The following is a 21,384-nucleotide window of genomic DNA, read 5'->3' as shown; positions in this document are numbered from 1 at the left end:
TCAAAATACTCCATGTAAAATAAGTAAATAACAACTTCATGTTGGGCTGCTTGACGCTTGTGGCCAATAATCATCATCTAAAATTACCTTCTTCCAAGCAAAAATATTACATAATTATAAATATTATGTAACAAATTAACTCAGTGGTTAACAATAACTTAAATTTAGCTCCTATTACATATGTTTATTATTATAAAAAATAATCATCCAAGTACAGCATCCAAGAAAAACAAAAAGCATGTATATAACACCTAACAACAACAATAATTTCATCATTTTTTTAGTAGGAAAAAAGTTAATACCTGTTGGTTGTGATAGCAGAGCAATGGTGGCTGAGAAGGTGACAGTGAAGTCGACTGTGTAAACATGGTTGTAGGCTAAGAAGGTGAGTTATGAGGGTGGAGAATGGAGAGAAGTCACGCACCAAGGCTAGCAACTGAGAATTGAGAAGAGATGATGCAGACACGTAGAGGGACCTTCGTGGAGGTGCGACATGGTGGCTACTGGCTCGGAGTGTTGGAGGTGCGGCAGTGGGCGCACAGGTGTGTCATCTTGTTTCGGTGTGTACTAGGGATTTTGGGTTTATTTTGGATTTTGGATTTGTAATTTTGTATAAATATATTCTTTCTTTTATTCTTTTATTTATTAAAAAACCAAACATAGATTCGAGTTCTTGGTATTTAGTGCCATGCCCAGACATATTTAGATATTCATTTTCAATACTTGGGACCAGCTTAATAGTGCATACCTGGACCACATTGGTCGGGATCGGTTCGGATCGAGTCCCGCTAGGTATTATTGCCACCTCTTACCCTAATATAGGGGTTGAATTTTGCTAGTTAGTATTAGCAAAACCATTTACCGTTGATGTATAAGAACTTAACAAGGTGAATAAAAGTGCAAAACAATTTGAGGCCAAGAGCAGTAGATTCTTCTCTCACAAGTCACAAGTGACACATCTCCAACACATATACAATGAAATGAGTTCCACTATTCATTTATAGAAACCTCTGGTATTTTCTATTTGTAATCTCGTAATTGGTTGGATCAATCAAGAGGCAGCATTAGCAGTTGATCATTCATTTACTTCCAATGAAGTACACTTGATGGATCTATTTGAATTATTGTGAACTAAAGTTGATTAGAATAGATAGGTTAAACCTATGGAGCACTGCTCTTAGACCAAAAAAAAAAAAGAAAAAAAAGAAAAAGGACTTAAGCTGCTTAACGAATTTTGATAACCCGCTCCACTTACCAGGTACCTTAATCATCACAAATGAGTGGGTAAAAGGAGAGGGAGTGGATAAAGATGAATGAACTGGTTTAGGGTATTTTAGACTTTTCCTTAGAGACGTCATATTTGTAAATCCCATCTATATGGTGTCATATTTCAAGAAACCGTTTCTTTTCCGTTGCTCGCCGCACCAAACCGGCGAACACTCCCGCAATTACGCTCGAAGTCTAAAACAAACCCTCAAACTCATACAAATTTTCTGTATTTCAATCGACTTTCTCTCTCTTTCTTCTTGATTTTCCAGCCAGCCAAACAGGCGAAGACAAGAAAATGGTGACCAGCAAGAAAATGGCAAAGACTCCTAATTCACTTCCTCTTCCATATTCAGCTAACGCTTTCACATTCATTCTTTTACTAATTTTTTCTTTTTTTGTTTTAATTATTGTAGAAGAAGACTCATGAGAGCATCAATAACAGGCTGGCTCTTGTAATGAAGAGCGGCAAATACACTCTTGGTTACAAAGCTGCTATTCGATCTCCCAGAAGGTTTTTTTTTTTTTTTAAATGAGTTTGGAATTTAAAGTTTTGTTTTTCGATATAAAGTTTGGATTTTTGATTTGGGATTTTTGTGGGTTTTTGATTTTTTGGCAGGGAAGCTGATTATTCTGTCAACTAATTGCCCACCGTTGAGGAAATCAGAGATTGAGTACTAATGCTATGCTTGCCAAAGTTGGTGTTCATCACTATAATGGAAGTAAGTGCTTTTTTGCTTTTGCTTCTGCTTTTTTTTTGGTTGAATTTATGTTTTGTCTTGAAATTTGCTTTATTTGAATTTGTATGTAAAGTTCAACTGGTCACTGAATTTTGTAGAAATTGATGTAGAATTTTGCTTTGGATGCTAACTCATTATCTGATACGTGAAAACTGTTAATAGATTTTAGTAAAGATATATTGAAGTTTGGAATGAACTCTCGGCTCTTGTGGGCTCGAGGGTTTTGTATTTCTCGCATTCATGTTGTATCGTTTCACAAAATGTGCGCTTATGATGGTTAGCTTTTTATTTATACGCCTTGTGTTCGCTTGTACCAAACACGGTGCATTCCGTATTTGTCCAATGTAAAATTTTAGTTTGATAAATTGAATCTAAATTCAACTAGTTTCAGAGGGTCGTGTGCGTAAATGTCTAGTATTGACATCACTCATCAACAATCTTAAATCTTTAAGAACATGATAGTATCTTCTCCCATGCTAGTTAGGAATGATTGCATTGCGGGGACTTTTCTCTAATTATTGCTCTCCTACTCTTTTGTTGTAAGTATTTTATCTGTTCCGGTCTTAGATTTCCCACATAACAGCAATACTTGGGGTTATTGTTCCTTATTGATATTGTAATTGACACAGCACATTCATTTTGATAATTTTTCAGACAATGTTGATTTGTGAACAGCATGCGGCAAGTATTTCCGTGTGTCTTGCTTGAGCATTGTCGATCCAGGTGTAATCTCGCGATGTGTTCTCGACTCTGTGCCGTATACTATAATCGCTGCTGCCAGCAGCAGCTTCAGGGATTAATGGTTCCGTTCTCTGTTTTGCAGGTGATTCTGATATTATAAAGTCACTGCCTGGAGATCACTAAGCCTGATTAAGAGTTCAAACCTGCATTCTTTTTGTTTGGCTGTTTTAACTCCTCAATGATGTTTCTCTTCATTACAATGCACTTCCTTATATTGTCCGATTTTGGATCTCTATACTGAATGTTTCATGTTCATGTCCTTAAATTTTGCTTATTTTGACCTTGGAGAAGAATCCAAAATAAATTATAAAATTAACATTCAAATACCCAGATCTTTAAAAAAATCATTATCATAAATATAATTTGTGGTTTTAAGTTAACATAATGTAACTCACGTCGTGGGTGGGGGCTTAGCCTCACTGATCCCCTAAAAGAAAAAAAAAAAAAAACTAATTAAGACCCACATGATAGATAAAGATTATGATTGCATAATTTCTTTTGATTGAATTATTATTACAAAAATTAAATTATAACCACACAAGTCTAAAAATCTTCATCCATTTTGAACACGTGGTTCCCACCATTTCCATTAAGGCTCGACATCACAGAAGCCTTTTGGTATTCCCCGACTCTCTTCTCAAAGAAATTCGTCTTCCCTTGCAGCGAAATCAACTCCATCCAATCAAACGGATTCGTCACGCCGTACACCTTCCCGCACCCGAGCGCGCCCAACAACCTATCTGCCACAAACTCTATGTACTGACTCATCAACGCCCCGTTCATCCCCACCAATGCGCACGGCAGCGCGTCGCACACGAACTCCCTCTCTATCTCCACCGCCTCCTTCACTATCCCCATCACGCGCTCCTCGCTTAATTTGTTCCTCAGCAAGCTGTACAACAAGCACGCGAAATCGCAGTGGAGTCCTTCATCTCGCGAGATTAGCTCGTTCGAGAAGGTTAGGCCCGGCATTAACCCGCGCTTTTTCAACCAAAATATCGCGCAGAAACTGCCCGAGAAGAATATCCCTTCCACGCAGGCAAACGCTATCAGTCTCTCCGCGAATGTCTCCGAGCCGTCGATCCAATTTAGGGCCCAATCGGCCTTTTTGGCAACGCACGGCACCGTTTCAAAGGCGCGAAATAAGCGGCTCTTTTCGTCGGAGTTTTTTATGTACGTTTCTAGAAGGAGCGAGTACATTTCGGAGTGGATGTTCTCGATGGCGATTTGGAAGCCGTAGAAGGCACGCGCCTCGGAGACTTGGACTTCTTTCATGAACCTGGCGGCGAGGTTTTCGAGGACGATTCCATCCGAGGCGGCGAAGAAGGCGAGCACGTGCGTGATGAAGTGTTTCTCGTCGGCGGTTAGGGATTCCCACTGGCGGATGTCCTGCGACAGGTCGACCTCCTCCGCCGTCCAAAATGAAGCTTCGGCTTTCTTGTACATTTCCCAGATTTCCGGGTACTGGATTGGAAACATGCAGAATCGGTCTGGGTTCGGGGTTAGCAGCGGCTCTTCGGGGATTGATGGCATTTTGGTAATTTTCAATGTTAATACTAGGTTTAGGGCTTTTCTTTTCGTCGAAGATGAGGGGAGCGATGTTTCTGTGCATTCTTATAGAGGAGGTTGAGAGGGTATTGAAATTTTTGGATAAGGGGTAATTCAGATATTTAAGAAAAATTTCGGTGACGTGGTTTATTTTTGTGTGGTGCTAAGATATTTTGCGAGTGTGAAATTACTTACTTAGAACGTCAATTGTTTAAATTCTGAAAATGGTTTTGAAATTTTGGGCAGCAAGGCTTGGAGGGGAAGCTTTTAAAGTGAAGGTGTGCGAGGGAAGCTTTCTTCTTAGGGGAAAATTCATTCAAGTAATCCGAGTGTTTTGATTATTTTTAATTGAACAAGAGTTATTAACTCAAAATCCGGGGCGATGGGGGGCTTGCGGGGGAAGCTTTTGAGATACGGGCGGGAGGCTGACGTTGGCGCCAAGGTTTAGGGTTTGAACTTTGAAGTTGAATTGAAACTTCAAAAAACGACACGCCGTTTAATGTGAGTGGCACTAGAATAATGATGGGCTGGATTCGGGTTTGGTGATTATCGATGAGTTTAAAAAAAAAAGAAAAGGAAAAAATCGAGTGGCTCCCATGTGCGCGTGTGGAAGTGGGCGTGCCGGCATGTGCTCGTTCGCAGCATAAGTGTGGCGTGCTTTGTTAATCGGGGCGGGTGACTTTGCAAAGACTTGGCATACCATGCGCATCATCACGTCACGTCCAACTCCATGTTCAAATTTTGGAAGGTCGGGTATGGACTATGGATCCAAGCATTGTTCGGATTGAATGTCAAAGTACAATATTAAATAGCAAATGAATCAATCAGTAAGCTTTCTTCATACTATCACATTCCATTAAGAGAGTGAAATTGATGAGGAATGAAGCGTAAATAATGAGGGAAAGAGTGAGGAATAATTGAGAAAACTGAATATATTATTTTACTTGGTCATTTTGTTATGCGTCTTCCTAACTTAGGATTTTCAAGTTTTCCGAAGCAGTGTTTCTAAAGTTTGGGTTAATATAGATTTGAGCTTTGTTTTTTTTTTGTTTTTTTTCCTAAGTTCATAAAACATAAAAGTACGCAGCTTTAAATTTATTTTTTAAGAATAAAAATTTAATAACAAAAACAAGTGAGTTTAGATAAGAAAATAAAGTGATTTTATTGCTCATATAGTCCTCTTGGGCAATAAAATAATAAAATAAAAAATTCAAGAATTTAGATATTAAATATGTGATTGTTTTCAAGTGGCAGGTTTGGGAGCTGTAATTAGAGATTCTGAAAGAAAGTTCATAGCAGTAGCTCACAAGCAAAACACATATTATCGAGTTATTACTGTAGTAGAAGCAGAAGCAATAAAGTTGGGAATTGAAACTACAATTTCTATTGGTTATATGCCTTTGATAATCGAATTTGACTATAAAAAAGTAGTGAACTTAGTTGTAAGAAGAAATGTAACAAAACAAGCATTTTCTGGATCATCTCAGATGTTTGGGCAAGGTTAAGAATGTTAACCAAAATCATAGTATAGCACATTTTAAGAATTTGTAATACTAAAAAAGCTCTAACCATTATAGAGCCAGCAATGTGGCTGAATGATTGCCCTTCTTATCTTTTGTATCATTTTTCCCTATTTTGAATTAATGAAAGCTAAGCTTTTCTTAAAAAAAAAAAAAAACTTTCTTAAAAAAAAAAAAAAACTATGTGATTGTTTAATTAAAAAAAAATATATGTGACTGTTGGTGGCAATTTTGTAACTAACTGTAGTTTATGTAAATATTAATGTATTTTATTTTTCCTAATTTTTGGGTCATTTCCACTAACAGAATACCAAATTGGTTATTTAAATAAATTGCACGACTTTAACCGTCAACTCCTACTTCGCACGCACAATGACGTTCTTGTCCACGCCCGCCACCGCCCTCTAACTCTCCAGTCTCCATCTCACAAAACGCGTCGTTTTGATTCCGAGAACAAATCTAACTCGCTAAGGTATTATCTCAAACAAATGTAATTCTCATTTCTATCAGTTTCTCGGCAAACACGCAGAACTTTGCGATCAATTGCTATTTTCATTTTTTTTTCCAGGCGCGCAATAGATCAATCGAGCTCGTTTTTTTTTCTTTTTCACAGATTTAGCAAAGGTAATTTTCCAGATCTTTAATTAAACGAATCTCTTCGGGTTTAAAGTTCAAACCCTAACTTGATTTCTTTTCATTCTTTGTGCAGCGAAGGTGACGAGTTCTTGAATCGGCGACACAATGGTTTCGTTTGAAATGAATGATCGTAAAAGTGAGTGGGCATTCACTATTTGATTAGAAATTGTTTGCTTAAATGTAAAATTCCTAGAGATTTTGTGCAGGAAGATTTGAGTGCACTTTATAGCTGCTTCGCTAGTTGTGTATATTACGTTGAGCAATGGAAATGAATAGGAATTAGTAATTTGATCATGTTTCTGGGACAATAAATCTGAGAGGATGAAATTCAATTGCTTGGATTTAGGCTGGGTGTGTGATCATAATTTCCTGTTTCGAATATCTGGCGAGAGTTTGGAATTTGGTTGACAATATTTTACTTGATCTTATGTGGTCTTTGTCACTGTCTGTCGATATATCTTTGTCAAATGAAGCTATGTTTATGGGTCTTAGATGTTTTGCTAAGCCAGCAAGCCCTGTGTGTTTTTGGTCTGTTTGGTCTTCATCTCCAATTGGACTCTGCATGAGCGTCACCACCAGTGAGGTGTATTCAGTGGCGTTTGTTTGTAACTAATTGCGGTCACTTTTTAAATTCAAATTAAAATGATTTCTGCTAGCAACATTATTATTTAGTGGAGTTTTGTAGGATTCATGTTGCTTTGCTTTGTTGTGGCTTTACATGAGGTGTTTAAAGCGGCAGTTGGCATGCTTCTTTTTGCTCCAAAGCTTTTCCACCCTTAATAATTGCTATTTTGAAATGGAACAGAGATTGGGCTGGGGTTGACAGGATTTGGCATTTTTTTCACATTCTTGGGAATCATCTTTTTCTTCGACAAGGGACTACTTGCCATGGGAAATGTGAGTCTTGTCACTACTAAGTTCCCTTTTCAGGTTTTTATTTTTTTGTATTTTTTTCAAAATGACATTTGACTACCATCGGCTTTCCTTGTTTCCCTTTAGATTCTCTTCATTGCAGGGGTGTCTCTTACTATTGGTTTGAAGTCGACCATGCAATTCTTTATGAAACGTCAGAATTATAAGGTTTGATTTATTCTCATGTTCTGTGCATGTATGGTGTTCAACTATTGCTCCTTTTTCTAAACTACTTGTGCTCCTTTCACTGTGCAGGGAACTATCTCTTTTGGTGTTGGCTTCTTCTTTGTTGTTATCGGATGGCCAATTTTGGGAATGATTCTTGAGACATATGGCTTCATTGTACTCTTCAGGTAAATAGAATCTTTTTTTTTGGTCCCCCTCTGTAGTTCATTCAAACAATAGATTGAAGTTGATTTTTTATTTTTATTTTTTTTCGCAGTGGCTTCTGGCCTACACTCTCAGTTTTCTTGCAGAGGATACCCATTCTTGGTTGGTTGTTCCAACAGCCATTTGTCAGATCGGTATGTCTATTCTGAAGCCTAATAATTATTTTTCATCTGTGAGAGATCTTCGAAGAAATCGCGATTAAAACTGAACTCCCCGGAGCCTTTTTTTTTTTGGGATATAAATATATACCATCAAAGATAAAAAAGAAATGCTTCGAACCTCTTATTTTAGTTCTATAAATCATTGAAAATATTTTCATTTACCTAACTACATTTAATGATATTTTCTAAGTCATGTTTCCCATTGATCCTAATTTTATTCTTGAATCTCAAGAAATCATGTGTATTATAGGACTTTAAATTCCAAGTAGTATCCCTGGTACTACTCAATTTGTTTGGAATTATGACAGAATAGAACTTTGAAGAGTGGTATCAAAGCGAAAAAAGGATTTATACAATTTTCTTTCCTCAATTACCTTCTAGGTTGGTTTCTCCTAACTGCACTATCTGTTTTGAGTTTGGCTTGTGTGTTTGTGAAAATAAACGTGCAAAGTGGTATGTGGCAGTTTCTTGTTTGAAGTTAGTGCATGTTCCTAACAGCAACCCTAGCAAGTTGCATTCCAATCGTAGATATGAAAATGGGGTTTTTGAGTATCAAAGTTTGGGTTCATGGGCTTACTTGAGGAATGGATATTTGGCTTAGTGCCCTTTCTTTTGGTGTTGAATGAAGGTTTTGAGATGCCCTCTTTCACTTGATATTGACGGTTTCTTTTGTGGATGTAGAATAAACGTGCAAAGTGGTATTAGTGGCAGTTTCTTGTTTCAAGTTAGTGCGTGTTCCTAACAGCAACCCTAGCAAGTTGCATTCCAATCGTAGATATGAAAATGGGGTTTTTGAGTATCAAAGTTTGGGTTCATGGGCTTACTTGAGGAATGGATATTTGGCTTAGTGCCCTTTCTTTTGGTGTTGAATGAAGGTTTTGAGATGCCCTCTTTCACTTGATATTGACGGTTTCTTTTGTGGATGTAGAATGTAGAGGCAGGTTATTGGGATGCTGGATCTAGAGTTGATGTTTGATGAATTAGTTGATGTAAAGGATAAGAAAAACATTTACTGTTAAGGTGTTTTCAAAGATTTAAAATAGGGGTTTGATTTAAAGGAGAAATGAGGTGGGGAATTTATTACATAAAATAAAAGATGGGAAAATTTGGTTTAAAGGAGAAATGCTGCTGCTAGGCCACAAACAGTTTCTGTAATGGATTAGGGTAGTGGTGCTGGTAGTTTAAATATGAAGGTTTAGATGTCACTAGAAAATGGATGATTCTCAATTATATTAAGGGACACATTAGTTAAGAACTATGTAGAGAATTTAGATTATAAAAGATAGACAAAAAGAAGAGAAGTGAAGAATAAGTGTAGAATAAGAAGAACGATAAGAGGAAAAAGAGGAGGGCGTACTAGGTGTCTATGAATAATAACCAGTAACTTAATTTTCCATTTAACATAACCTAATGACGTCCTAAGACACCTATAAAATCTGATCTGGTTGGATTAAGTAACTTGGGTAGGTTCTAGAATTGGATATTATTTTTATGCTGCAAACTGTGAATTGCTTAGATGTTGACTGTATATTTCATCTTTCTGATTTCTAAAAGAGTTAGTTGGACAATTGTTTGTTTTTATTGAGTTGTTAAAATATAGGATATGTACGTAACACATCTATATAACTTGAAGGTTGAAAGTGCCATTTCTCTTTACAGCAAGTGATTTTGTCTAACTTCTTGTAAAGGAGGGGGGGTGGGGGTGGGGGACTTAAATTGGAAAGGGGGTGTTTTTTGGGTTACGCCTTGTTCTTAAAAATTAAAATGGATGGAGCATGACGGGTAATCATTTTCTTGCTGAATGCCTTGTCGAGTCATGATTATTTTATGTAGTAGGTGGACTTTGGAATATCAATGCTTCTATTGTTTGATGTCAGTCATGGAAATGGATGCTTTGCATTAAATTCCGTGGAATTGAAATTGTTGCCTAACAATCAAAGGTTCAAAAACAAATAATTGCTCATGTAAAGTAACAATTAAATGCAATCACCATTACACATGCAAAGTTACTATGTACAGCTATGTAAATTTATTTGGTGTAAATTTAACCATTTGCTACACATCCATGGTTCATATGACTAAACCGGCTTCCTTTTCCCTCTTATGTGCAGTTCTTTGACAGGTACCGAAGCAGACGGGTGCCGGTGTAATTCTGCTATTAAAGGAAGTACAATGTAGCGATGAGTCCACTTGTAAAAATACTGCAGGATGAAAAGTAAAAGATTGAAAAAAAAAATCTTTAATTTTTGTTAGAGTGTTGATTGTAGAAATTGAATCTCACTTGACAGCAAACTAAACCTTCAACCAAATAGAGAAAATGGAAATGATGGAAATGATTTCAGATTTATTTTGTATTACTCTATGGTGGTTTTTCCTTTGACAGCCATTGCTGAATGGAAATAATTTTGTGTTTCAGTTACGATTTTTTTATATCATTATCAGTAATCCATTAAGACAAAATAGATAATTTCATTTTCTTTTCCTTTTGTTTTTGACAATTATTATCAATAAGATTTATAAAATTCTAATCTAAATTGTTGTTTTTTTGTTTGTTTGTTTAGCATGTAGTAACAGGAATGTCTACAAGAAGATGGATATCTAGGTGGGAAAATTTTTTTTAATCAAAAATATAAAAAATTTAGAACTATGAATCACAATTTTATTTATCACATTTTCTGGTTTTAAAAAACCTTTATCATATAAATATATATATATATATTTTTCATTTTCTTATTTTTACCATCATTCCCTCACGTTCTCGCATCACATGATGCTCTAATACCCAGTGTTCTCAATTCTTTAATTCCGTTAATACGACATCGTTTTCACCTTTCAGCTTGTGTTTCCATTTCGTTATTAAGCGGTGCCAACTGTTTACAGTGCGCCGCCGTTTAGACAAATGCCTCATGTCTCTCATTGTTTGCGCCAAATGCCCAAATCTTAACAGTCTTTCAAGCTAAAACCTCCAGTTTCTTCCTCGTTTACAACGTTTTTCTCGTTGGGTGTTTTAACAAATCTCTCACTTTCAGTGTACTTCCACATTCAACACGTCGTCGATTTTCCATTTAAAATTCTTCTTTTCTTCTTTCTACTGATTTTTGGTTTTTTTGAGGGGTTTATCTCATGCAGTAATTGATTCTTTTCTCATTTCTCCAATTTGGAATATACACTTTATTTATTTTGTAGTCAAATCCTGTTTTTTTGTCAATTTTAGGGTTTAAAGATTCAAACTTTGACAAGTTTGGTTAATTTTTTTTTCCCTTGTTTTGGATTCTTTAAGTTTTAACTTCTGGATAGATTCAAGAAGTGTTTTGTTGTTTGAAATTTTAAGCCTTTTTGACAGAATTAGGTTTTTGAGGTGGGGTTTTGGGTTTTTGTGGGATGAATAGTGTGTTCAGTGAACAGATTCTTGCAGAGAAGCTCTCCAAGCTTAATTGCACTCAGCAGTGTATTGAAAGTATCCTTTTCATGTTGTTATTATTTGCCTAAGTTTTATCTAGAATAATCAATACATTTTATTGGCAAATTAACATTTTTTTAGTTTGTTATATTAGAGCTTAAGTGTTTGTTATGTCGTACTAACCACTATTCAATCTGACAGGATCGATGAATTACCATTTTGATATGTCGAAATTTTGACACTTCAAATGAATGTGCTTGCATATTTTGTTGTAATTGCATTGGTAGTGATCTTTTTCAATTGATTTTTCTGATACAGGCAAATTCTTGTGTTTTCTTTTTCCCATTTCTTGAAATTAGATTATTGGAAGCAAGGTTATCTAGAAATGATTGATGGACTTGTGGACAGAAGTATATTTGAGATTGAAACTTTTCTTTTAGATGCCAGTTAAACATATTGGCCAATGGCTACCCCTCGAGGTCTTCACTTGTGTTGAAATTTAGGCCCGGCATTTACTGCATTTGTATGTGAAATTTAGTTGATTGATTATGAATTATTTTTCTATAATGTGCTAGATAATTTTGGTTGGATCCAACTTTGAAACATTTGCTCTGCTATGCTTTTGCTCAATGTAGTTCCAAGATTTGAATAATACCTTTGCATGATGTGTCTGTGTGAGTAATATATCTTTGAGTCTACTTATTTATTTGTTTAATTTTTTTTTTAATGTGCTCTTTTTGGCGTTAAAGCAATCATATTGTTCATATATCCATGCGATATGTTCCCTTAACTTATGTGCATAGCTTTGTCACATTGGTGTATATTTCACCGCAGCAAAGCAGAACTGGTTGTTGCAACATGGGATAAACAGTTTCACAGTTCTCAACTGGTTCAGAAAGTTCCCCTTTTGTATCTTGCAAACGATATCTTGCAGAACAGTAAGCGAAAGGGGAATGAATTCGTTACTGAGTTTTGGAAAGTCCTTCCTGCAGCCCTCAAAGATGTTGTTGAGAATGGTGATGATAGTGGAAAGAATGTGGTTTCTAGATTGGTAAGTTACTCATGAATCACCATCTTTTTTTTGGGGTTCATCTTGTTACATCTTGTTATCAATTGAGATGGAAATGTTTTTTCATCATATTGAGTATTTAATAGTAGTTACACACTTATCTTACCAGATTCTATCTGTTAACTTTGAATGTTTAGTCAAGAGTTTCAGTTGATCTGTTATGTAATTTATTCAGAGATGCTAGTCATATGTTATTTTTGTATGATATTGCATTGATTAAATGTATTCAAATTGTCTGACAAAATCATTAGGTTAATATATGGGATGAAAGAAGAGTCTTTGGATCCCGCGCACGGGGCGTTAAAGATGTAATGCTTGGTGGAGAAGTGCCTCCACCCTTGGAGTTCAGTGGCAAAAAACGATCACGCCCTGTCAAAATTGTTAAACGAGATTCACGATCCATTAGAACGGTCAGAACGAGGACATTTTGATCTTTATCTTATCTTTCTGTTCTCTTAAGATTACTTCTGAGACTTTCTAAATTTTGAATATCTATTTCATCAAAATGATACTTTTACATCTTTTTGCATTCCTTTCAGTGTGATTAAAATGTAGCTCACTGTTATAATTGTTGCTTCTGGTACCAGAAATTGACAGTAGGAGGTGCAGCTGAAAAAATAGTTTCTGCTTATCACTTGGTGCTATGTGAGCAATTGAGTGAAGAGGAAGAGATGGCTAGATGTAAATCAGTGGTTCATCGTGTGAAGAAGATGGAGAAAGATGTAGATATTGCCTGTACAAATGGTAACTGAGGAACGATGTGAAGTTAACCTGCTTGTAGATTTCATTGGTTGTTTTGAAGTATTCTAGGAACTTCATTAGTACATATTTTTGTTCTGTGATTCTCGGAAAGATTAGTTGTCTGAACTTTTTTTTTTTTTTAAAATTCCTCCAGCAAAAGATCCAAAGCGAAAAACTCTTTCCAAAGAACTAGAAGAGGAGGAAAATATGTTGAAACAATGTATTGAGAAACTTAAATCAGTTGAGGCAAGTAGAGTAGCGCTTGTATCTCAGTTGAAAGAAGCTCTCCATGACCAGGTATGTAATTGTACCATCAAATTTTTGAATTTTAAGAAGTTTGTGAGACATTGAGTCAGGATATACTACCCCTGTTGCATGTGTTATGTATCAAGGTTTTGTTATTCACCGTTCTTTCTAAAATGCTTTCAGGAATCCGAACTAGAGAATGTCCGAACTCAGATGCAGGTATATTTGTAATTTTACACCTCAAAATGCTTTTTCTGTTTTGCTAATCTCCTAATGAGTTTGATAAGTAAGAGCGCATTTTGAAAGTGCACCTTCAAAATGCATTTTGTTTTATTTGTCACCACAAATGTCTTATCATGTTTGTTTTATGCATGACTTCGTTTTTCTAGGTTGCTCAGGCACAGGCAGAGGAGGCCTGTAATATGCGGAAGCGACTGAATGATGAAGATTATGTATCAAAACCATCCACTACAGCCACCTTGTCCGCTGATATGAATGCAAAAGGAGCACAAACGCCAAAGAGAACAGCTGCAGCCATTGCAGCCGAGGTTGCGGACAAACTTACAGCTTCTACCTCTTCTCAAATGATAATGCATTCTGTTCTCTCTACATTTGCAGCTCAAGAAGCAAAGAATGCTGGTCTGGTGAAGGCCTCTACAGCATCAAATTCTTTTCCACCTATACCTGCCAATTCAGTCACCGAGTCAATTCCAAAACCTGAAAAGCAAACGGCAGTTTCAGACCCCAATATGTTTTTGCCAGCTCAGTCGCTCTCTACCCCACCAAATCAGTCATATCAAACAGTTTTGGTGCCCCAACCAACAATGCAGAACCAAGCCCGTAGCACTCAACCACAATATCACATGCTACCAAACTCATCTTCCCAACAGTATTTGCAGCCATCAGGTGGCATCATGACCCCGTATGGATATGGTAGCATCCCACCCATGCCGGCAGGCCCTCCACCACCTCATATGGTGAGTCCAATGGTTCCATTGACTCAGCAGCAACAACTACCGTTGGCACAGCAACCGGCACCTTCAAATCAGCAGCTAACCATGTTAACTCAGCAACCCCCTGGGCCTCCTAGTTTCAGGCCACTACAGCCGCCTGGAATGGTGTTCTATGGCCAACCTCCCCATTCTTAGGGAATTTATTTTTGTAAGCTAGGTCAATAGCATCAATTCAAATTTGTTTGTTAGCAGTATCTATTTCTGGAGAGTCGAAATTTTGTTTGTGCAAATTTGGTTTTCAGAGATGAATATACAAGGATGCCGGACCATAGTACGACAGATATGTTCGCTGCAATTACAAATAATGAGTAGATATAAACTAAGAAGTACCAAATACGTATGCTATGATCAAGAAAGGTAATGGTTATGCTTTTAAAGCTTGATTTTTAGCCTGTATTTTAATCAACCTATCCAAAGCTACAGAGCTAACAAACATATAATAATCACAGCAGTAAATTCTTATAATCAGGATGAGGATACAGTTTGATGAACTGATAATTTCTGTTTCAATCACCCCGCTTTAGTATTTACAGGCTAACCAGAAAGGAACGTATATGCCTACCAAAAACTGTTGTGATATGATAATAAACAATTGAACTATGCATCTAAGATGAGTAATATCTTGCATCCTTAACGAGGACAAGCACATAACATCATCCAAGAAATGAGGAAGATACATAATTGCCCGAGTTTTGATACAATGCAGAATTCAATATTTCATTGCTTCCGGCGTTGATAAAAACTTTACCGCAAAGGGGTATACGGTATGTGGTTGCCATGATGGTCTAAGTAATGGCATGAGGAGAACCAAGCCCGAGCACAGTTCTTCAGCACTCAACATTTCATAGTTTTCTTCATGATAAAATCTTTTACAGAAAGGGGCAAATGGTACATGATTGCCATGATGGTAGAGTAATGGCCAAAGGAGAACCAAGGCGGGGGATTGTGCTTCAGCACGGTGGCCACAGTATTCTTCGCAAACACTTCTGTAGGGGTTGATTTGGTTGTCTGTGAAAAATATGCTCTTTCCCTGATAACTGCTTCAAATGGTTTGTATAATTTCCACTCCGGCATCCGATTGTAGCTGGCTATGGCTGATTTTCCTATGTTTGACTTGACAGCCCCTGGGACGACATTGACGACATCGATTCCAAAATGACCAAGTTCCAATCTGCACAATACATCCAAAATGTAATCCTATTTGTTAATCTAACATAAAGATGTTTGATGCTTGGCTGCGGTTCAAGAGCTTACTGCTTAATGGTGAGTATTTCACAAAAATGAATAAACTTTTAAAGTGGTCCGGCAAATACAAAAAAATCAGATAAATCCAAATCAGTAATTCATTTGTCTATTAGTTGTATAACTAGTCACCCAAATCCTAATCCCATTTGTATTTAACATAATGATGTGGATACTTGGCTACAGTAATAGAGATGAAAATTGGATCAATCAAATACCATGTTACTCCCAACTCGAGGGCTATACTTAGAATGTAAGAATATATAACATCATTCTGCAGATATGCAAATCATCCCATAGAAACAAGAAAATTTGTTCATACAAAACGAGAATATGTTTAGTCTTATAAATGACTTCTCATGGCATAAACTGATGTGGGGCAAATATAAACAAGATCGCTAACCTCAAGGTATCAGTCAGTGAATGAAGAGCAGCTTTTGATGCAGTGTAGGTACCAGCCCATGGTCCTGGGGCTGCAACAGTGACACTTCCGACATTTACGATCTTTCCCTTTTTCCTATATGCCATATGCGGAACAACGGCTTGAACCAACCTCATGGGACCTATGAGTGAGAAAACATTAAAATACAATGAAGAGGATAGTTGTATCTTCATATCTTCTCACGTACCGAAAGTACCAAGTGAAAACTTGAGGAAAAAAATCAATTGAAGTTAATATTGAAAGGTTTAACTTTAACCACAACTTGATGAAGAACTCCAATGAACGGGAGAACAATTCAATATTGCTAGACATTCTTGTAACTGAGGCTAGAGGTGTCCTAGTCAATCGGAATGGATCAAGAAGATCCAAAGGACAACAAAAACTAGTAACTTTTCATCATTTCGTAACTACCTACATGCACAAGATTCTCGTGGAAGGGGACTGTTGAAGTTTAAAGTGCAACACCCCCCACCCCCCCCACCCCCCGGCGCCCGGGATGAATTTTCACTAGTATCATATTGACTAGTCTCATAAGTGGTCTAAGTACGACTCAATCATTTGTACTCTTTGTTTGGATCACAGACTGAAGAAAAGCAAAACCATGCGACCAATGACTGTTGCTGCCGTGGCAACAACATAACAATTTCCATTGTTTCTCTGAAAACAACAATATGTTGGCACCAATATTACCAAAAAATTGTATGTACTTGATTCATATTAAGAGAGGCCCAATATTCTTCCAATTTCTGATGCCTATTATGAGAGGTCCAATATTCTGCCAATTTTAAACTTTGAGACTAGGAAGTCGAAGATGTACAAAATTGTTCTATTCAAGGAAGCATCAAGATATAGCAAAGTTCAAGGAATGTGAAATTTGTGGTAGTTTGATATTATCAATTAAACCAATCAAGAAAATTATACAGGAAACTACAGGTTGTCAGCAAACCAAAAGTTCCAAGATTTTGAATTTACCAAGGAGATAGTTGAAATCAAACTTGAGAACGAAGAAAGACAAATCATATCAACATTATAAACTTACACTAAAGAAGAGAAACAAACAGAATCTTACGAATTCTTTCATATAAACATTATAAACTTACACTAAAGATGAGAAACAAACAGAATCTTACGAATTCTTTCAGTGCATGACAGCACCTATTTGTAGATCCAAATTACCAGCCAATATACACAAGCACATCAAAGTTTAACTCTGTTCAGCCACAATACAGAATGATTCTCAGAGTTCTGGTCATTTTAACAAGCATGTATCTGAAACATACAGTAAACTGATCTGATAACTCATTTACTTACCATCTTGATTACATCAAATCATTGATTAACTATGCAGTATTGATCTATACATATGCCACATAATCTAACAGTAAAACTGATCTGGGCAGTGTTCATTTTGGCCATCTATATATAAACCAAATCCAAACTGCGACGATTACAAACAAAAATGCGTTTAACAAATGATAATAATCACCAAATCTAAATAAACATAAATTTACGAAAAGAAAAGAAAAAATAATTATGCAATTACCAAAAACATTGGTGTTGAAAGTTTGCTCCATGGCAGAGAGAGGAACCTCAGCAAGAGGCCCAACGCACTGGACCCCAGCGTTATTAACCAAAACATCAATCTTTCCGAACTTTTCAAGAACATTAGACAGAACATTTTGCACGCTTTGTTCTGACAAAACATCGAGTTCCTGTACAAAGAACCTGGGATCTTGTTCGAGGTCAGCCATTGTTGCCTTGGACCTGCCGGTGGCCACCACCCGGCAGTCACTCGCGGCAAAGGCGCGTGCCAGCGCATGGCCTATGCCTCCTTGAGAGCATCCTGTTATTAGCACCACCGGGTTTGAATCCATTGAAATGGGTTGTCGATTATGTCCAAGAGCGAGCTGTTTTTTGTTTTGAAAGTTTCGGGTTTCGACGAGTTCAAAGTAAAGTTACAGTTGCTTCCGAGTAACCACCACCTAAGTTTTTACAATAATGCCGTGTGCGTGCTTGTATTGTCAAGAATAGAAAATTTTATTTCTTTTAATTTTTAAATATTTCAATTAATAACGAGACAGCGTGGATCATTTTTTTTTTTTTTATATAATTTATTTCTAACTTTTGAAGTTATTAGTCTTTTTTTTAAGCACTTTTCGAAAATCTGCTTCTTCCTTGACACGGTTATAAGTACTAAAATTTATTTTATACTAATAATAGTCTATACTCAGCACAGAGAAAAATTATACTCTCACACGACTTAAATTCTTAATTTAAAAAATAAGATAGAAAATATCAACCACTAAATTAATAAATAGTTAACTGCCATTATTAAGTTCACATTAGGCCTATATTATATCTGCATATGCGGCTAATAAGTTCACATGAGGCCTCATTGGGCCTGATGTTACAAGCCCCCCAACATTATTTTATTTTATTTGTTTCTGATAAAGTGGCGCTAGCATTTGTTTTCCTAATATTTTATTAAAAAAATAATAATAATAATACAAGCCTTCTTTAAGTTTGTTGTGAAAAAAAAAAAAGAATATACCAAATGATGTGAATTGTGAAAATTGAAAATTAGAGTTTGTATAAAATTCATCATTCATTCAATAAACTGAAAATTATTTATTATTTTAATTTTGTTCTACTGTTGCAACTAACTTAACGACTTTCCCAAGTGGGCCCCATCTTTTAACTGATTTTTGAACTACACCCACCATTAATTTGCTGCCTCCACAAGACCTCCCCTTCAACTGTTGCTCCACTCAACACTGGACCGCTTTCTTGATGATAAAATATTTAACAAAAAGAGGCAGATGCTGGATGATTCCCATCCAGGTTGATAAATGGCCAGAGGAGAACCAAAGCTGGGGATTCTTCTTCAGCACGGTGGCCACAGTTTTTTTTTTTTTTTTAACAAACATTTGAGCAGGAGTTGATTTCAATCCCTGTGACAATAAAGCTCTCTCTCTCTTATAACTTTCTCAAATGGCTTGTACAACTTCCACTCCGGCATCTTATTGCAGCTGGCAATTGCAGATTCCCTATGTTTGATCTTATAGCCCCAGAAGCAACATTCATCACATGGATCCCAAAATGCCTGAGTTGTAATCCGCTCGATAACGAGAATAAGCTGACAATGCTTAATTATTTTGATTGATATGTACTTATAATTATAATTTCTAATCAGTTAGGTACTAATTACCTCAAGGTATCAGTGAGTACATGAACGGCTGCTTTTGATGCAGAGCAGGCACCGGCCCAGGGTGCAGGGGCCATGGCAGAAACACTATATTTTTAATCATAATAAAACCAACGATTGAGCTTTCGCTCACCAAAGGAGGTTCTGCGATCATTTCGCCAAACTATGAAGTGGTGTTGGTTATTTTTCCTCATTTATTTAACCCTCTCAAGAAAATGCAACTTTCTAGGAAAATAAGGGACAAAAAAAAAAAAAAAAAGCATTCTGGAGAAATCGAAGATATCCGATTGTGTTTGTTTTAAATTTGATCAATTGGACCATTCAATTGAGCACACTGGAAACGGAAGCTTATTTGCGAGTAGTCAGAAAAACGACTGGTCGTGAAAAAAAAGAAAAAATGTTGAGAAAAGTCAAGTGTTTATATAATCCAATTTGAAATCACTATGATATGATCTCTTATGATAATCCATTAATATTTTATTAATATTTATTTATTAATTTATTTTGCATTGTAGTTTTTGTTCAATTATTCAAAGGTAGTGGCCCTAATTTATCAAACATTGGTGTAAGTTATGAAGCATGATGTGAGAACATGCTTTAGATTTAAAGCTTAATGTTATTCAATAAAGAGTGTCATGAGTATTATTATTTTGGCAACTTGTAAATTGGTTTTGTGAATTTATTGTTTTGTTGAATAACCATCACTTGTTTTGGATGTCTAGGTTTTCTCGAATTAACTTATTTTTTGTGTCTATAACAAGCAATTAAATTGAGTAAAATTTCTTAAATTGCAGAAAAAATTAGAGATTATGAATATGGAAAAAAGAAAAAAAAAACTAGATGAACAAATGATTGACATGTATCTATTGAAGTTTTGAAGCTATGGCTTTTTATTCCCCCCAAATTATTAGCTATCAAACAAGTGTTAGTTTTTTCTTGAAACTTGGATGTCTTATATTTTAAGTACTACGGATGGACAAAACTAAACCAGTTCTCGAGAAAAATCAATTTAGTTTGATTTTTTGTTTTAGTTCGGTATCTATAGTTAAAAACACTGATGATTATTAATTCGAAATCGAACTAAATATTTTTCGGTTCGATTCTTTCTTCAAAATTTTAGAAACCGAATTAAAAAAAAAAAACTATGGTATTTTTATAAATTTCCAAATAAAGTCACATGGAATTATATTATAGGACATTATAAATAAGCTCATAGTCTTATAATACTCTTTAATATATATATATAACGAAAAAAATCAAACGTAATTTCTAAATCCAAATTTCAAATTCACATTTCACACCGCCGACAACCAAAGAGCTTTTGCCTGAATTATTCAATCTAGTTAGAGAGTTGAAATCTACAAACGAGATTCTAGTATTTTGCATTTTCTTTTCACTGATTCACGTACTCGTAGGAAAGCTTTTATCGGATCAATTAGAATAAAGCTTTTTCCTGATTTAATAATGAATATAAAACAAATAGATAAATAAAAACGAATGTTTTTATTGGTCATGAAATTTTTTCTTTAATTTTTTTTTATAAAGTTACTTTAAGGTTTGATGAGAAGGAAGAGGATAGGGTTATTTAAGGAATTAAATGAGTGTTATTAGTAAATAGGGAAATTTTAGTTCTTTAATTAATGAATGAATTCAAAATAGGGGTTTTATGATATTATTAGAGGGAGCTAATAACTCCATTGATATCCAGATATAAATTAATTTATTTCTTATTTCAAATGGCGATTTAAATAAATTATTTTTTTAACAATTTTTTACACCCACCTTATTTCATAGTTTATATTTATATTTCTAATTTTGATTAAAAATAATTTTTTTTTGAGAAAATTATGGGAGTTTAAAGTTGTGGAGATATAGGCATTCAAATAAGAAAAAGCAACCTAGGGTTTCTCATGGTTATGCGCTCTGACAAAGTCGCTCAACCGCCACTGGCGGGAGACCGCTCCACTACGAAGGCAAAGTTTAGGGCCCAAGGGGTGGATGGAGATAACCCTACTCCCTTGTCTTTCCATGACATGCTAATGGATACACTGGGGCATTCAGAGAATGTAAGTCTTGGTCGGCAGGATGATTGGGAGTTGGAGGAGGAAGATG

The 21,384-nt window shown here is 35.8% G+C and overlaps 4 protein-coding genes across 6 annotated transcripts in view; 2 read left to right on the top strand and 2 right to left on the bottom strand.

The window, feature by feature from the left end:
* Positions 1-3,217: 3,217 nt before the first annotated feature.
* Positions 3,218-4,864, bottom strand: LOC102614082 (ribonucleoside-diphosphate reductase small chain-like). Its single transcript, XM_006464231.4, has one exon. It carries the CDS (start codon positions 4,278-4,280, stop codon positions 3,291-3,293), a length of 990 nt encoding a protein of 329 aa, XP_006464294.1. The 5' UTR covers positions 4,281-4,864; the 3' UTR covers positions 3,218-3,290.
* A 1,260-nt stretch (positions 4,865-6,124) lies between these two features.
* Positions 6,125-10,261, top strand: LOC102613583 (vesicle transport protein GOT1-like). 3 transcript variants are annotated; one of them, XM_025097137.1, is made up of 8 exons: positions 6,125-6,287; positions 6,384-6,439; positions 6,525-6,587; positions 7,257-7,348; positions 7,451-7,531; positions 7,619-7,716; positions 7,806-7,887; positions 10,026-10,261. In XM_025097137.1, the coding sequence occupies exons 3-8, from the start codon at positions 6,557-6,559 to the stop codon at positions 10,062-10,064; spliced, it is 423 nt and encodes a 140-aa protein (XP_024952905.1). In that variant the 5' UTR covers positions 6,125-6,287; positions 6,384-6,439; positions 6,525-6,556; the 3' UTR covers positions 10,065-10,261. The 3 variants fall into 3 exon arrangements, with proteins under 3 accessions (XP_024952905.1, XP_024952911.1, XP_006464293.1); XM_025097143.2 differs by having other exon boundaries at positions 6,135-6,287; positions 6,530-6,587; XM_006464230.4 differs by lacking the exon at positions 6,125-6,287 and having other exon boundaries at positions 6,294-6,439; positions 6,530-6,587.
* A 224-nt stretch (positions 10,262-10,485) lies between these two features.
* The window catches only part of LOC102614365 (uncharacterized), a 94,277-nt gene continuing 83,378 nt past the window's right edge, over positions 10,486-21,384 (top strand). The window contains exons 1-7 of the mRNA XM_006464232.4: positions 10,486-11,371; positions 12,118-12,365; positions 12,635-12,793; positions 12,971-13,127; positions 13,279-13,421; positions 13,554-13,589; positions 13,760-14,540. Coding sequence (XP_006464295.1) covers positions 11,296-11,371; positions 12,118-12,365; positions 12,635-12,793; positions 12,971-13,127; positions 13,279-13,421; positions 13,554-13,589; positions 13,760-14,518 — 1,578 coding nt within the window. The 5' untranslated portion in view covers positions 10,486-11,295 and the 3' untranslated portion in view covers positions 14,519-14,540. The remainder of the gene's footprint in view (positions 11,372-12,117; positions 12,366-12,634; positions 12,794-12,970; positions 13,128-13,278; positions 13,422-13,553; positions 13,590-13,759; positions 14,541-21,384) is intronic.
* On the bottom strand, positions 14,995-18,076 carry LOC102615165 (short-chain dehydrogenase RED1). The gene is made up of 3 exons (XM_006464234.4): positions 17,611-18,076; positions 16,029-16,188; positions 14,995-15,554 (listed from the first exon to the last, which is right to left on the bottom strand). Exons 1-3 carry the CDS (start codon positions 17,939-17,941, stop codon positions 15,218-15,220), a joined length of 828 nt encoding a protein of 275 aa, XP_006464297.2. The 5' UTR covers positions 17,942-18,076; the 3' UTR covers positions 14,995-15,217.

The sequence above is a fragment of the Citrus sinensis genome, chromosome 7 (assembly GCF_022201045.2).
Source record: "Citrus sinensis cultivar Valencia sweet orange chromosome 7, DVS_A1.0, whole genome shotgun sequence".
NCBI classification, from domain to species: Eukaryota; Viridiplantae; Streptophyta; class Magnoliopsida; order Sapindales; family Rutaceae; genus Citrus; species Citrus sinensis.
This window is presented reverse-complemented; position numbering and strand designations above follow the sequence as displayed.

Excerpts from the sequence above, each read along its gene's own strand:
- LOC102614082 (XM_006464231.4), bottom strand. The coding sequence starts at position 4,280 with ATGCCATCAATCCCCGAAGAGCCGCTGCTAACCCCGAACCCAGACCGA.
- LOC102613583 (XM_025097137.1), top strand. The coding sequence starts at position 6,557 with ATGGTTTCGTTTGAAATGAATGATCGTAAAA. Across the intron at positions 7,349-7,450 it reads GACTACTTGCCATGGGAAAT|ATTCTCTTCATTGCAGGGGT; the intron begins GTGAGTCTTGTC and ends GTTTCCCTTTAG. Across the intron at positions 7,717-7,805 it reads GGCTTCATTGTACTCTTCAG|TGGCTTCTGGCCTACACTCT; the intron begins GTAAATAGAATC and ends TTTTTTTCGCAG.
- LOC102615165 (XM_006464234.4), bottom strand. The coding sequence starts at position 17,941 with ATGGATTCAAACCCGGTGGTGCTAATAACAGGATGCTCTCAAGGAGGC. Across the intron at positions 16,189-17,610 it reads TTTCAACACCAATGTTTTTG|GTCCCATGAGGTTGGTTCAA; the intron begins GTAATTGCATAA and ends TCTCACTCATAG. Across the intron at positions 15,555-16,028 it reads TCACTGACTGATACCTTGAG|ATTGGAACTTGGTCATTTTG; the intron begins GTTAGCGATCTT and ends TGTATTGTGCAG.